Source organism: Cylas formicarius, unplaced genomic scaffold, assembly GCF_029955315.1.
Source record: "Cylas formicarius isolate icCylForm1 unplaced genomic scaffold, icCylForm1.1 PGA_scaffold_2__14_contigs__length_35257938, whole genome shotgun sequence".
In the NCBI taxonomy this organism is placed as follows: domain Eukaryota; kingdom Metazoa; phylum Arthropoda; class Insecta; order Coleoptera; family Brentidae; genus Cylas; species Cylas formicarius.
Window position 1 is genome coordinate 17,582,101 of NW_026844319.1, and position 16,876 is coordinate 17,598,976.

General features: G+C 33.5%; 2 protein-coding genes across 3 annotated transcripts in view; one reads left to right on the top strand and one right to left on the bottom strand.

The window, feature by feature from the left end:
• LOC132698342 (breast cancer anti-estrogen resistance protein 1) overlaps positions 1-16,876 on the bottom strand; it is a 69,331-nt gene that overhangs the window by 19,724 nt on the left and 32,731 nt on the right. The window lies entirely within an intron of this gene.
• LOC132698343 (26S proteasome non-ATPase regulatory subunit 6-like) lies at positions 10,693-15,742 on the top strand. Of its 2 annotated transcripts, XM_060664345.1 has the most exons (4): positions 10,693-11,178; positions 13,061-13,421; positions 15,091-15,276; positions 15,359-15,453. In XM_060664345.1, exons 1-4 carry the CDS (start codon positions 10,906-10,908, stop codon positions 15,370-15,372), a joined length of 834 nt encoding a protein of 277 aa, XP_060520328.1. In that variant the 5' UTR covers positions 10,693-10,905; the 3' UTR covers positions 15,373-15,453. The 2 variants fall into 2 exon arrangements, with proteins under 2 accessions (XP_060520328.1, XP_060520327.1); XM_060664344.1 differs by having other exon boundaries at positions 15,091-15,742.

Sequence of the window (16,876 nt, forward strand, 5' to 3'; positions counted from 1 at the left end):
GAAATGAAACAGATTGCTCTACGGAGCCTCAGAGGTAGTAAAGCGAATCTTCTCATCAAAAGATCATGATCAACTCCCCTCTCAGGGTAGGCACCATTCTTCTTGAACATTAGATACTTCAGCAATCTTCTCTGCACACTCTCAATGGACTGAGTGTGGTAGTTATATATTGGTGACCATACCAGCGAGCTATAGTCAAGCTTAAACCTAACGTAATAGTTCAAAAACAATTTAACAGTAGCCGAGCTACAAAAATCCTAAATTTTGCATTGCACCAGAAACCATTTTAGTAATATGAGGTACAAAAGAGTACGTCTGTTCAAATAAAATCCCCAGATCCATATAGTTATCAAAAACTATAGGAGTTTTTGTGCGGTGGTAAGAAACCACATTAAACTTGCTGATGTTAAGATTTAGGTCACCCGTATAGGTAGAAGTTGGAACACAAGGAACTGATCTAAACCGCTGAATCCCAACGAACTGTCGAGGGTTCACCAGATAGGGCCTCAACACTGTAATCAGCGAATCGGAGAAACCAAATTTTTGAGATGCTTTTTCAATCATTAAGTGATGGTCTGGTCAAACGCTTTGTGGAAGTCAGTGTATATTACGTCAACATGACCTTGCTAGATAGTTTATTTCTAATTTAAGCAAAAATGAATTTATTTAATATAATTTCGAATATTTTAGAAAAAATGCGCAAGATCGAAATAGGTCGGTAGTTTTCAACTACAGAAAGATCACTTTTTTTGAGAATAGGATAAACTTTGACAAATGTCTAAGGTTCTGAATAAACACCCATTTCAAATATCAGGTTAAAAATGTGACATAAAGGAGCACACAGTGCGTGGGAACAGTCTTTCATGATAACACTTGGTATGCCATCAGGGCCGGCGGTAATTTTATTTTTGGGTGCTTTCCTTGCTGATAAGACATCCTGGTTGGTAAACTTAGGTATATTGACTAGATCGGGAATTAAAGGATAAGGTTGAAGATGAACATGCATCTGGCTGGGATATGGTGTAAACGCTACCAAAGAACTTTGCAAAAGCTGCAACAACCATATTAGGCCCATGGCATGGCTGATTAGAATAGGACATCGTGGCTGGGATTCGCGAATCTGCCTTCCTACGCTGAATAAATGACCAGAAATTGGTAGGACTATCATGTATACTTAACTCAGCACGGCGAACAAAATCAATGCAATGCGTGATGAGAATTTATTATAAAAATATATTATTATTAAATAACGATAGATAACATTCTACAAAGTAACCACGGTCAATTGATCAGTCCCAATACTAATTATCGGCAAGCCATCGGAAGAGTTACAGAAAATTCTTTGATTTTTGGTGAGTTTAAAGGCAGTCCGATGGAAGCCGGGACCAATTAAACCTTTAAACATAGCGCGAAGAAGTTTGTCATCCTCTATTCATTAATTGTCAGGAAGCGGCTCAGGCAGCCAAATTTAACACAAGAAACGTCACCGAATTAGAACTTCATTGGGTCCAACCTATATCTTTGAGATTCAGTTAGCGAATATTAAGCTGAGATGATAAAATTGTGCCAAATGATTCCGAAAAGGTCAGCGTCGCCTACTGAAAATTTCTAATTTAATGTCGGGCTATTTCGCTGTTTCGAATAACAAACCCTTCACCCAGGATGTGAATTTCTAGTTAGATTGTGATAAGACGTCCGGCAAATCTCTCGCCGGACAATAAGAAGTAATAAACAATATGTAACTACATAAAGTTTAACAAAACAACTCTCGCTTGCTACGTCGATTGTTGTGGTTGATAAGCACCCATTCGCGCATACAAACACGAGGGCGCTTTAATAAGAGAACCGCCATTAAATCTGATCGTGGCGGGCACTTTAGTCCTTTTTGCGTTTCATCAATTTTTAACGTCTATTTTTCGTTTTACGAGACCGGTTTGTAGTCGCGACCGTTTGGAACCGTTATCGCGGTAATTAGCGTGTAACCTTGTCAAAACTGTTTTAATTGACACCGGGTTAAGTGAAACTCGCAATTAAAAATGCGAAATAACGATTACAAGCACGAACGCCCGTGTAAGAATCTTCTTTATTGAGGTTCAAGTGTAGGAGATGTTCGCGGAGAGTGTTTTAATTCTGCTTTCACGGGTTCACTTGTGGACCATAATGTACAACTTACATTACATGAGTGCTTATTCCATATTCCTCGTTTTAAAGATACAGAATGTCAAAATTTATTTAAAAAAACGGTTATTTATTGATTACTCAACAACTTTTTGTGAAGACTTGATAATTTTTTAGAGTAATCAAAAATGGAATTTTTTGATCCTGCTGTTTATTTTTATTTAGCTTCATCGATAAAAATAACGAACCGTTGCCCTCCATGAAATGGATTTTTTATTAATAATTCATAAAAATTTAAAATTATTTTCATAAAACTTGGGCATACTTATTTGGGTCAGGTACATAAAGGAAAATGATCTAGAAATAAAATAACAAAAACAAAATAAAGACCCTTATGACTACAAAATTTTGCCAACATCGGATAAAAAGTGCCTGTGTAATTAATAAAGCAGGTTAGAATACATGTTTATATAAAAAACAGAGTAAAATGTGGTTGCTAAATGTACAATTAAAACCTTGATATTGAATTTTGAAACACCCTGTATATTTTATATATTTGTTGTAACAGTACAGATGTATGGTCTGTTCATAGATATAAGAAAGTGATCAATTGCTTTTGAATGGGATGATTCAAGGGTGGTCATTAACATAAAATGAAACAAGATTATTACCTAAATTTTTGGAATTTAAATTCAGATAAAATTGTGGTCCCTAATAGAAAATAATTTTATACCTACCTGTGTTTAATATTCTTGGGTTTGGTATACTACTTAGTTTAAGTTTATTAGTGATCATTCTTATTTCGTGTGTAATACAGCGTGTGTTGAATCGTGTGCGAATTATGCAAAATATGTGCGAGTCTAGTGTATCTCAGGAGATGCTCCCGCCCAAATGTAGAATACACTATTCTATTGAGACTAAGGAAGTTATAAACAATGTTTATTTGACTCTCATTGAACGTGGAAAAAAAGAAGCGATGCTGACATTTTCTCGAGTGAAGTTGAAAATGATCAAGATATAATATGGCGTAAAATGTACCAGTTATACGAGGAACAAAGCGTGCCTACATTAGATATCTTAATTAGGAGGCTTGAAAAGATGAAACCGGTGTTAAATGTGACAGAACTACCTTATGGAAGTGTATTCAACACATGGGTTTTAGATTTAAAAAAATTGACAAAAGGCAAGTAAAATTAGGATTTACAGAGAACAACAAGGGCTTACTTGGATGAAACCTGGTTCGACACTTATGATACCCCGGAAAAGGTTTGGGTTGACTCAACTGATAAGTGTAAAATAAACGCGCCATCAAAAAAAGGTAAAAGAATAACTATTTTGCATGCTGGCTATAAAGATGGTTGGATTCCAAATGGACTATCTCTGTCTGCGAAAAATATTTAAGATTCTATTCTGGATTACCATGAAGACACCACCGCTGATTTATTTGAAAGTTGGTTTAAAAACAAACTAGTTCCAAACATTCCTCCTAATAGCGTCATTGTAATGGACAATGCAAGTTATCACAGTAGACAGTTGACTCAAACCCCTTCCTCATGTGACAAAAAAGCAACAATCCAAAAATACATGTATAATACCGACATTTATTTTCAGGAAGATTATACCAAAAAGCAATTAATTGAGGTTCTACAAACTTGAACCTACAAAAGGAATATGTCTGTGATAATTATGCAAAAAATCTAGGGCGTACAGTTTTAAGGCTTCCTCCGCCTTACCACTGTATATTTAATCCCATTGAACATGTTTGGCACCAACTGAAATCTGCCATTCGTCGTAACAATGTTTTTCCCCGTGTTAACTCCAATGTTCTCAAACTTATAGAAACCGAAGTTTTTAACATCCCTATACCAAGGTTGGCCAAAGTCTGTCAAACATATAGAAAAAGCAGAACAATCGTATATCCATATTGCAAATAATATAGAACAAATAATAATTGGAACAGGCGATGATAGCGATAGTGATGCTGATATATTATGTGAATAATTTGAAGTAATTTAAGTAGGTAATAAAAATAATTTGTAATTTTATTTTATATTTAAACATAAATACATACATAAATAAATAAATATTGTTTAGTATATTTGGTAACAAAACCCCAAATAATTAAATTCTAAGCAAAGTACGGACCTGTTCGGCCATATTTCATTCTTACAGCTTGCCCGGGTCTTTCCTTAATTCGTATCAGTTAGTCACTTTCTTATATCTATGAACAGACTTTACCTGGCGGTCTGCTAACAATATACAATATAATATTTAATTTTAATTTACCTAGTTTCTTGTAGGCTTTTGTGGATCACAGAATTATCAGAAAAATAAAACTAACTAATATAATGTAATGTGATAGGTTAATATTATTATACAAAACTGGTAATCGAGTTTGAGTTAGTTCTTTAGTTGTAACTAACTGTCGTTGTTTTTACGAAACATATGCAAACAAAGAGGAACAAGTAAATTTTGCCTTTCTTTCGTCTGTCTTTCGCAACTGCACACTTATCATATTTAAGCTCTTATTGACTTTAACCAACTTACAAAAAACGCAGTTATTGCGATCGACATCACTTCATTGGGACAACCAATGGGACACCGCAGTCTTCAAAACAATTCATTTGTTAGATATTGCGAACGTTTTCCTGCTCTATGTTTTTTACGCATCTTTCTGGGAATATACTATTATCTAAGAAATCCCAACTAGTAGTTTGCTATTTTTGAGAACAAACGAAATGATAATCAATTACCTTTGCCGCCGCCTCGCGAATACAATTCTAGGTCAAGGTTCTCAGATCACAAATTAAACCCTGGTTGCTTTTACCAATTGACTGGTTTTTCTTGCTGATGGGCTTATTTGCGTATCGCTAAGGTAGTACGCATTTCATAATCCAGCAGTTTACAAAAAGATCGCGAGTAATATTTTTATACAAAATAATGAGATTTCTTAAAAGGTTGCAAAATGCCCCACCGTAACTAGACTGATGATAAAATTTGGATTAGCAACTTTTTCAAAGTAATTGAAAGTGAAAAGACTAACATATACAATCCAGCAATAAAACCCGGTATATGTTTATCAACGTTTATCATATTTTAAAGCAAGCAGGTCAACTTTTAGTTATCTAAAGAATGTCAAAATTCAACGTAGAAGCGTCACTCACTATTGAAATTTTAAGAACTGTTTTAAATAAAGTTGTTTGAAAACTTATATACTTATATATTTGCTAGGTGATGGAACTTATGCCATATATATATTGCAGTCAAAGTGTACATTCCAGTCAATGTATACATTTACTAGCCAATGCATACATTCACTTCCCATTTTATTGGGATGAACGGTTTAACTAGTAACTGCATGCATTAACTAGGTAATGCATGCAGTTACTAACCAACTGCAGTCAAAGCGTTAATTGATGAACTTCAAAATAAAATTTAGTTTAGCGAATAATTAAATTAATTATTGACTCGATGATTATTGCATTTATAACATAAAAATACAAAAACACCTAACATTTATAAATAAGAAAAACACTTTATTTGTTTGGACAATTCAAACTTCTATGGCATTTGGAATTGCACAATTTTTTTGCTTTAAGGCATGCACATCTATTTGTTGTGCATTTTGTTTTACATTGGCATTTAGAAAATCCCTATCCGGTACCTATAAATCTTTCAAATCAGCAATGACGTGTTTAACAAATTCTCGGCCATTGTCCGATTGCAAAATAGATGGTGCCCCAAATAGTAAAAAAAATCGAAGGAGTTGATCAGCAACTTCATTAGCTATCTTATTCTTGAGACCTCTAAGAATGACAAACTTTGTTAAGTGGTCCTGGTATACCAATATAAATTTAAATTTATCATCTGGCTGTGATTGGAATTCAATTAAATCTACTTGACATCTTGAATTAAAATGAGAAAACACCCTTGGCTTAACCACCAAGCCTTTCTTTTCATTCGCCCTTTTTTTAAGGCACACTTCACAATTATTTAAGAATGTTTGAATATCTTGTGCTGTTATATTTTTAAAGCGAAGGTTAAGTTCCTTTTTCATTCTGTCTCGTCCACCATGTCCAATTGATAAATGAGTTTCATATAAAACTTCAAACAATTCTTCAACAGTAACATAATACAGCACCTTTTCATTTGCTATTGGTGCAATTAGTTTATCCATATTACATACATACACTATATCATAAACTTTTAGTAACCAGAAGTGACGATTTTCTTTTTTCTGAGCAAATTTAGCGGATTTAACATCATTTATTAGTTTTGTATATCTTTCCGCAGTCATACAAAAGCCGTTAGCTTTTTGAGTATTGTTAATATATTCGTAGAATTTAACTTTCATCGCTTCTTTATCCATTTTATATTTATGACAAAAAAAATAATTAAATAATTATTAATTACTCTGGACACATACAATTTAAACAATTCACTTACCAAGAATCTCAAACGGAAAAACAGCAAACAGCAAACGGTGCAGCACGAATAAAGAGGTTAGGTTTTAGGTTTCCCGGCAAATTTAACCCACTTCGCACTTTGACTAGAAGCAGTCCGCGAATGCATACATCCACTAGCAAATGTGTTCATTTCGGTTAAAATGAATACTTTAACTACGGAGTTTAGCAAATGTATGCATTGGCTAGTAAATGTATATTTACTAAATGAATGCTTTGACTGCAACATATATACCAAATAAAGCGATACGAATAAGTTTGCTGTTGATGTTAATGAAATGAAAATTCTTTGTATCTATTTTTATTGGCAGCATTGTGTAAATCTATCGGCATTAGATTTAATACGAGGCAGTAAATACAAAAGGGCACATTTGATAGAATCACTTCTATACCGATCCAATCCGAAGCCGACCAGTAGAACGTCAGTCTTTCAAACGCGGCGTCAGTTAATAACATTTATATCAGCTTATCTGTACGTCAGATATCGTAAAGGCGCATGAAACGTATCCGACGGGTTACTCCGGCGTTAATCTTCAGAAAAAAAAATATTCAAACCATATCGGTTCACACGACCAACTTTAGAATATTATTAGATATATAAATAGAAATAAATGCAGCATAATAACCTGGGTCGTAACTTATACGGTAAGAAGGACGTGCGAGCAGGAAATTTTCTTGAATACTGGTTTGGCGGTGACCAATGTCCGTTTAAGGCTTTCATCGTCTAGATTCGTAGTATCGCGTTGCAAATTTAATGCCGCATGTTTGCATTCCATTATGAAGCTAATTCGACTGAAAACGTACTCATTCAGGGTGCATGCTCGTTTTGTGTACGATTTTCGCTAGTATGTCACTAGATGTCAAATTAATATCCCGAAATTTTCTAGGTATGATGGCGAATGTTGCTACTAAGTTTTGTTGTGTTATTGTAAGTATTAATTTTAATTTTATTACTGCCTACTTGACCGATATAATATATTCAACAATATATGGTGCTCAACATAATAAAAAATAATGAAAATTTCTATTCCAACCGGCAAGCTAGGGACAGTGTTCCAAGAAGAGATCACAAAGACGAAAAAAAATTGCAATAAAACAATTGCGATCTACACTAACGACATAACATCCAAGTTAGTTTTGGATTGTTATAACGCATTAAATGGGAGAGCAAGTCCATAGCACGAAGTCTACCAAGATAACCTGTTGTTTTGTTTCACAGTGCTTATATTATATTAGCACCAGGTAAGAAAATATATAAGTGTATTGGTTGCCAAAGTGTGTTTAAAGATTTTTCTAAGCAATTATTGGAAAAGCCGCAAAAATTTTCGTTGTATGAAAATTGCAACATGGATTTTTACTCTATAGCGGATTTCATACACATATGCAATACCTCAAACAATTCGCAAATCTGATAAAAATAGAATAAATTTTTGGAATTGCACTTTAGTTAATTGCGTTTTTATAACAAAACAACTTCAATTAAAGATTTTAACGCTGAACGCTCGTCAGGGCACATGACTCGACCAGACCAGAGAGACGAACCGAAAGTAATCGAAACTATGGAGGGATTCACAATAGACCGTATGAATCTGAGTTGTCCTACATACAAAAATCAGTTAGCGATGCGAACTTATAGCAATAGTAAAAGTTAAACTCATGACCCACATCATCTAGCACAAAATGTTTCTAGCAAGAGGAACAATAATGTACTTGATTTATTTAGAAAAAAGAACGAATAAATTTGAAAAGTTGAGAAGACAAGTGACAGAATATATAAATACCGGTGTCATGCTTAGTGGTTTAGTGTTTACTTTAATCCTGTAACTTTAATAATAACTAACAAATATGGACAGTCCTCGCAACAACTAATTAAAACCACAAAAGCTCCTCTAAAAGCTCATTTAAAAGCTCTGACTCCAAATACTCCCCTAAAAACTCTAGTTCTAAAAGCTTTACGAGTATTTTGTGCTACTTCTGCTTTAAACCTTTAAAAGCTTAATAAAATCGATGTGAGACTAAATTATAATTAAAGTAATTAGAGTTATGCACCTACTTTAGTTATAATTGAATTTGAAAGCTAATATTCAAGTGTTAAATATGCACAAAACAGGCTAATAGCTCGAAACCCTAGAAAACAAGCGAGAGGTTGCTGATGACAATCTTTTGCTTATAGTACAAATAATTGGGGGACCTACTCCCAAACAAAATTTATTATAATACATAGGTTATTGACTGACATATAGGGCACCTAACAATTCGCGACTCCTCAAAAGCGAATTCCATTTTATGCACGTTGCGTTGCATTCCTTCACTCATCGGCGAACGAGAAGGACTGACCCTTTCGCGCAAAATTTAAGAGTCCATAAATTTTTCATGCTTTCTCTTTTGGTAATTGCAGTCGAAAATCAGGATAACGCGAAAGCAATTGCAAAATTTATCGACACCATTACTCTTGTAAACGTTGCGGAACGCTTGCGTTTTATTAATTTATTATTGACGACCGGCAGTTTAAAATCAACCACTAACGTCGGCGGCGGCAGCAAATAAAACAATTAAGGTTATAAAACAATCCTGCGTCCTACAAATGTTACGAGTTCGATGTTTTTCTGTTGTAAACCACATAAACTTCTAAGCAATATCTGAATGTATCAAAAGCTATAGGTGCGTAGCAGATAAGTAATCTTCGAATTTAACGGTTATATGTTTTTTTGTGTTTACTGTAAAATTAACTATAACCTAACTTGGTGGTATTTTATATTGGCGTAAAGTATGAAGCCAAAGGAAAAGGTTATAAGAATATCCTTATTATTATTAATTAATATATGTCACATTTGGTTAGTTTTGGTCATATTTTTACATACATACATACATATCTTTATGATGTTTGGATTGGCACTGTCCTTTACGAGAGACTTTCTCACTTCATTTTCACAAATTCCGACTTAAATTAGGAATTCTGATTAATTCCTCAAAAATTAGCCTTAATAAATCCAGAAGATGGGAATGCCACCGCATGTATCACTCTTTTAATTAGGTATATTTTAACTATAGGCATTTTTGAAGCATTCAAAAAGCTGCCGCAGCATAATATCTCAAAATTAACCGGAACTGGTTATGCTGACTGATTTTTGAAAAATAGAAATTAAAAGTAAAGAAAAATTATTATTTAAACTTAAGTTCTTCAAACGAAATTATAATTATCTCAATTTTCCCAAAAAAATCTATACCGTCAAATTCTTCAAATACGCTTTCTTCTTTATTTCACGCTCTTCTCATATTCTAAAACATCTGCAAAACTTCTATCGCCATCATGGTATCTAATAAAAACAAAAAAATGTTTAGCAGAATTAACAGAAAATGGCAAATATTTTTGAGTTAAGCTAGAGCTAACAGCATTAACCAGCACACGATGATAAGGGTTAAGTTATTTCTCAGAAGGAACCGCCCTGGGTTAATCGATAACGAAGCATCTTTCTGTGAACGAATATATATTACGCGCTCTTTGCATGCGGATCTAACTTTTTTCATAGATTCACGCTTATTTGTATAATAAACAAAATAGTAGAATATAATTTGCGATATATCAAAAGTTCAATAATTATTCCGATAATTTTAATCAATACGTCGCTCCAATGATTTGGGAAAATGTCAATAAGCATATACGTAACGCTCCGTTGCGAAATTTTCTTCTTGTGAGGTTAGTTTGTTATTTAATTTGCGTGTTTGTAATAGTACGTGTGTGGTCCTCTACGCGGAAGATTTAATTGAAGTGTGTAACATGCACGACCTGCAGGTTTTGCAACGTATTTAAAACGCGATATTAATTGGCAGAAACATACAAAAAAAATTTCCTCGGTACTGATATCTGTAAATAATATCATTAAAGTGACTCGTTGATTGTTTTGTATTTTCTAATCCTGAGTGGTGCCTTCATTGTGGTAACTCGTATTAAACGAGAATGTCTAGGAAATAATAATATGAAGTAACATCTTCTTCTTTACTTTGGAGCTGTTGTTAACAATTCAGAAGAAGAAAGAAAAGAAAAATCAGGAATAATGGTAGAAGTTTTAGGTTACGTGATGATGTCGTGATGGTTGTCAGAGATTTTCGCTTTGCCACGTAGTCTTCATTTATTTATTTTTGTATTCTTGTTAAAATTCCTTTTTGTTTAAGTTGTCTCGGAGAAGTCTATTTATTATAGATATGTCAAGTTGAAGCTTTAGAGTTTGGTAATAAAAAGTGCTAATGTTTTATTACTCAAAAATTAATATAAAACTATATATAAAATCTCAATGTTGATCGAGTCGTATCGTGTCGGTGGACCATGTCGCCGGACAAAAAAATGGATCCCCTAAATACTGACAGTGAGGCGGTCATTTTCTACGACATATCCTGCACAAACGTCAACGAACCGTCTTTAAAAAGGCAAACAGAATGCAGAAAGAATCCCAATCTAGATATAGCTCAACTGAAATTTCTTCTGACGCTGACGGAGCACAAAAATGACACCGAATATTCAAACAAACTATTGCGCCACATCGAAGAAAACGATATGGCCCCATTTTACGAACTCGTGTGCAAAGAACTCGATTGGGAAGTAAGTCAATATAAGTAATAGATTAAGTAGACCTATAAACGTCGCCGCTCCTAGCTTACCCTGCAATTTACTAATCGAAAAGTGAATATTTCAAATAGAAGCTTGTGATTTGTACAAGCCCTTAAAGAAAATGCCAGCACATTTTCAATTATAATTACTTATTATATGCCTCCCTCTAAAATAGGTAAAATAAGTTTGAACCATATAGAAAACTATTAAAAAAGAGAATTGTAGATTCCGTAAGACCATATTCACCACCACCGTGAACTAACCTAACGAATTTTCCCGCGAAAAATGTGAATTGTGACAGTTATGTTCAAATATTATATATATAAATATATAATATAAATAGCCAACAAATAGCAAAATAAAAAAAATAGTGGATGGTCCCCTTTAGTTGATAATAAGTTATAAGAAGGAACCATATCATAACTAAAAATAAGTAATAATAGCGCAGCTATGTTGAATTACAATAGGTTTTTCATATCTTTGAAACTAAACAAACAACAAAACTAATGCATACATAATGTATAGGCAAAAAGTGGACTATTGCAGAAAAAATTGTAATTTTACATATATACATAGATCGTAACTCAATTTGTTCAAATTTGAAACAACTGAGTTGTTCTACAGGCACATTACTAATTGAATTTTATTGCTCTTTTTTTATTAGCTGCAAGAGTATAGATGCTCTATACTCTTGCTTCTCAGTGCCGACAGGACGTTCGGTTGTCAGCAAAGTTTTCAAATTATTTTTCAATTCTATTGATAATATAAACCTACATAATAACTCGAAAAATACCCGGTGTGCCAATAAGGGCAATAATTGACAACCATTGTTATATTTAAATATTAAAATGTGAAAAGTTGCTTAAAAAACAAATAAAACACCTTTGACAAAAATCATTGGAAAACTAACAAATTTTGTTTTCATGTGACTACGCATCCTTCATGTCGTTATTTAACGCTTATGAAAATCTTTTGATTGTCCTACCGTTTTAAATAGCCAGTTTAAATTCACCTAGCATAAGTCTCGTACTGTGATGATGTTTATTTAAATAAAAATGTCTTATTTAAAAAGGAGATGAAAGAGGATGAAGAATACTGATTATTTCAATACACTTTTAACTTCTTAAACAAATTCCATAATTAATGAAATTAGTTGGCCTTAACTGATAACTGATTCACTTTCAGTTATTTGACTGAATTAAGCAAACGTGATTTGAAAAATTGTTTAAAAAACAAATAAAACATCTCCTTTGACAAAAATCATTGGAAAACTAACAAATTTTGTTTTCATGTGACTACGCATCCTCCATGTCGTTATTTAAAGCTTGTGAAAATCTTTTGTTCGTCGTACCGTTTTAAATAGCCAGTTTAGATTCACCTAGCATAAGAAGTATCGTAATGTGATGAAGTTTATTTAAGTAAAAATGTCTTATTTAAAAAGGAGATGAAAGAGGATAAAGAATACTGACATTTCAATACACTTTTAACTACTTAAACAAATTCCATAATTAATGAAATTAGTTGGCTTTAACTGATCACTGATTCACTTTCAGTTATTTGACTGAATTAAACAATAGTGATTTGAATATATATCAGCTTTTAAACAGTATTCACTCTAACTATGGTTAATATAAGAAAATTTTGCAGAAATCTGGAATAGAAGAATAATGTAATATTATCCGATTTAATTTTTTATTTATTTTTTTAATGTCTAGACTTGTCCGTTTTCCTAGTGCTGTACTTCGTTTCCCTCACTGCCACACCGAGTTTCTAAAAATGAATAACTAACTAAATGAAACTAGGAGCGGCAAATGTTCAGCATTTCTTTGTTTGTTTAGTTTAGGAAGCAACTAAAATTTGGTTGCTATTTAAGATCAATCGGGAACTGTTCGATCGGATGAAAGAATCCAACGCTAAACGACTTGATTTGTTGGACGCAGAAATCGAATTTGCTCGCGGCAATTTAGGCGCGATCGAAGTAAAAGAAGCGTATCTGGACAAAGCAAATTACTTGAGCAGTATAGGCGATAAAGACGAAACAATAAAAATGCTAAGTCAGGCGTATGCTAATACAGTGGCGTTGGGTTGCCAGTTGGATAACGTATTTCACCGCATACGGCTGGGATTATTTTTCAACGACTCGGAGCTAATTAAGAAGAATTTATCGCGATGCAATGAGTTAATTGAAAAAGGCGCCGATTGGCACCACAGGAACTGCCATAAAATATACAAAGGTTCGTGTTGTATGGGGTGGTCAGATAAGAATGCAAAATGCTCGCGCATTTATATACAGTAATATCGACAGCTTCATAGTATAATTTTAATATTTTTCACAAGTGGGACTTAAGTCATTCCTCCATGACCTACAAAAAAGCGCGCTCTAGCGGTATCAGTAACAATCAGTAGGAAATCATTTTTTCCCAGGAGACCAAGCACGTTAAAATCTTTGAGTTTCAGGAGTTACAGCTGTTTATAAAAAAACATGCCCACCACAGATACCTCAAAAAGTGTTACATAAAAATTACTCGAATTTACTAGGTGGATTTCAGAGAAAATGATGGCAGGTCCTCTGAAGGCTAAAAATATTTTTCACGCTCTTCTTTTAACCACAGGGGAAACAAAATTTCGATTCATGTCGCTAAGACGAATGGTTTCCGAGATACTTTGCATTCTATCTGGCCACCCGTCTTTTCCCGTACATACAGGGTGTTACTGAAATGACGTCAGATAATTTAACGAGTGAATCCCAGGGTCTAGAGGCTATTGGTAAAAATGATTGTTATAATGGTTGGTACCAAATTTAGGTTAGGTTAGGTTTAGGTTACTTTAATTAATCTAAATTTCGAAAAGAAACAACAGGAAAACACTTACTTTCAGTCCGGTCCTCCGGTGTGGTAGAAATTCAATTTGTTCGATTTGGCCACATTATTTTCTTATAGTTTCGTATTAGTGCCGACCAAACACAGTTCGGTATTCCCGCGACTTCAAAGCGACGGAGATAAAAACCGCCGATATCAAATAAATGACGTCGAACCGTTAATACCTTTTGTCAACTCTGTAAAGTAAATGATTCCCGACTATCGCTGATTACATCTCGAGATCTTAGATTTTAAACCCATGGGTTAGCGACCCGGAACATTTTTATAAAGTAGTGAACAACACATCTGTTAGAAATGCGTTATGGATACACCCACATAAAATGAAACCCCAATTACATATCGAATTATTATAATATTAAAGATTCCACATTCAAAATAAATAAGAACTAAAAGTTCCGATTTTCACGAAATTATATATTTTGACATGACAATTGTTTCGACAACACCGTGTCTTTATCAAACGGTGTTGAGGAACAATTGTCATGTCAAAATATATAATTTCGTGAAAATCTGAACTTTTAGTTCTTATTTACTTTGATAAATGGATTTTCATCAAGTAAAAGCCACCTCAGTTCAATTAGATTCCACATTCACCATTTAAATCTAAAGCAGGAAATTCTGAACGATACTGAGGTGGCTTTTACTTGATGAAAATCCAAATCCGAAACACAATTAAATTGGAACAAAAAATATTCAGATTTTCAGTTATTTAACGATTTATGACAGGTATTTGAAATAGGCAACACCGTGCCTTTGTCAAAAATATCTTTGACAAATTGGAACTACCACTTTTTTTCAAATTTTCTAAAAGACAGTGAAGATTTGCTGTAGGAAAATAATAATTAATATTGAGTAAAAGCCACTGATACTAATACTAATACTTCACATATGAAAATATTTGGGTTTGAGATTCTTCTTTAGATTCGCTAAAAATGACGCACTAAATTTCTTTTATTATTCAGCACATAAAGATACTATTTGATCATTTTGTGTTATTGTAGTAAAATTTAATTTTTAATTTTAGGTCTGTTTTCACTGACAGTCAGAGATTTTATGACAGCGAGCAATGCATTCGTCAGCTCCATATCGACTTTCGTATGCACGGAAATTACATCTTACGAAGAGTTCATCAGATACACCATCCTAACCTCCATGCTAACATTAAAACGGCAAGACCTTTACGGGAAAATCCTAACAAATCCTGAGATAGGTAAAGTGCTGCATTACAACGAAACTTTAAAAAAGTTTGTCCATTCGCTGTACCACTGCGAATACAAAGAGTTCTTTAACAGCCTGGCAGAAATAGAAATAAGGATGAGGAACGATATGCTGCTATACCCTCACTACCGTTTCTATGTTCGCGAGATGAGGATCAAAGCGTATGACCAACTACTTTGCACTTACATTTCGGTAAGTCTAGCGTATATGGCCGACCGATTTGGAGTAAGCGAAGAATATATCGAAAACGACGTGAGTAAATTCATAGCGGCCAAAAGGTTAAATTACAAGATTGACAAAATCGGTGGAAAACTACTGAACCTTCGCAGCAATAAAAAACAGGAAATGTATGAAAACGTTTTGAAGCAAGGTGACCTTCTCCTGAATAGAATACACAAACTCAGCAGGGTAATAGATATTTAAAACAGATGCGAATATGCAAACATGAAATAAAAGGTTCGAACATGCACGTGTTTTTTAATTAATCAATCAAGAAGAATAACAATCCGATTTAACTTTTTACAATTTAAAAAAATCAAATAAAACCAAGTATCAGTATGCTTTTAGTTAGCAGAGCAGTAGATAAATATAGATAACACAGGTCTATAGTGTTTTTGATGTTTGAAAGCTGTTTGCTTATTTGTATATTTTTAGGAGCCCATTTTCCAAAAAACGCCATATTTTTGCTCTGTCACGTCAATTTTTTTTTGTCGCTCTATATCGCAAAAATGTTATTTTATTCCATGTTAGGCATAGCACATTCAGTAGAAAATAAACTACCAAGAACATCAATGGATGCTGATGGTGACCTCAAAGTGATGTGCATGCTCCTAGGGAAACAGGGGTGTTATACAAAATTTCTTTTAATATTTACAAGTAAAGGCAGAAAATTTTTGAAATCAGCCTACCAAAATTATATAAAATCAGTTTTCAAAATAAATATATATAAAATATGATACAGCTCAGCACATAATATTGTCATGGCTTGCCTAGCCTATCAAGTACACCGAGCAATAAACAATAAATAGCGTTTATCAGTACAGGAAGGTATTTTTATTTTGATCGTTATGCAAAATTTGTTTGCAGATCTTCTAAAAACGTCAGATGACATGGAAACTGCCATTGGGATGACAGTGAAGTTAACTGTCATTCCTTGATAATGATTTACTAGAAAGAAAGGAACGATGGTGATGCAAAGTGAATTTGCAGAAAACTGTATACGTACTATGAGAGTAATCATATCCCGTCACTTGAATCATTGTAACAGACAAATTTTGGGCAAACGCTTTCCTACTTTCAGCAAATAACATTAAAGACTGCTCATTAGACTTCCAGGAAGTTCAAAATTGGATAAAAAATTGTCTTCTTCCAAATATCCCACCAGTTAGCGTTATTATAATGCTAGTTATTACAGCACGAAAGAGCTAAAAAAGTACCAACGATCAGCAACATGACTAATATGGACCGAATTAAAAATCAAAGTCAATGTGAATTAACAGCAGTTGAAGAAAATGTGCTTGAAGCGTAAAATAATTATAAAAATAACTTCGAACCACGTAAAACCTTTAATTATATCCTTTGATGATAGTGAT

Bases quoted from the DNA above. Each gene is read 5' to 3' on its own strand.
- LOC132698343 (XM_060664344.1), top strand. From the start codon at position 10,906: ATGTCGCCGGACAAAAAAATGGATCCCCTAAATACTGACAGTGAGGCG. The intron at 11,179-13,060 runs GTAAGTCAATAT...TTGCTATTTAAG, and splicing joins GCAAAGAACTCGATTGGGAA to ATCAATCGGGAACTGTTCGA. The intron at 13,422-15,090 runs GTTCGTGTTGTA...TTTTAATTTTAG, and splicing joins CTGCCATAAAATATACAAAG to GTCTGTTTTCACTGACAGTC.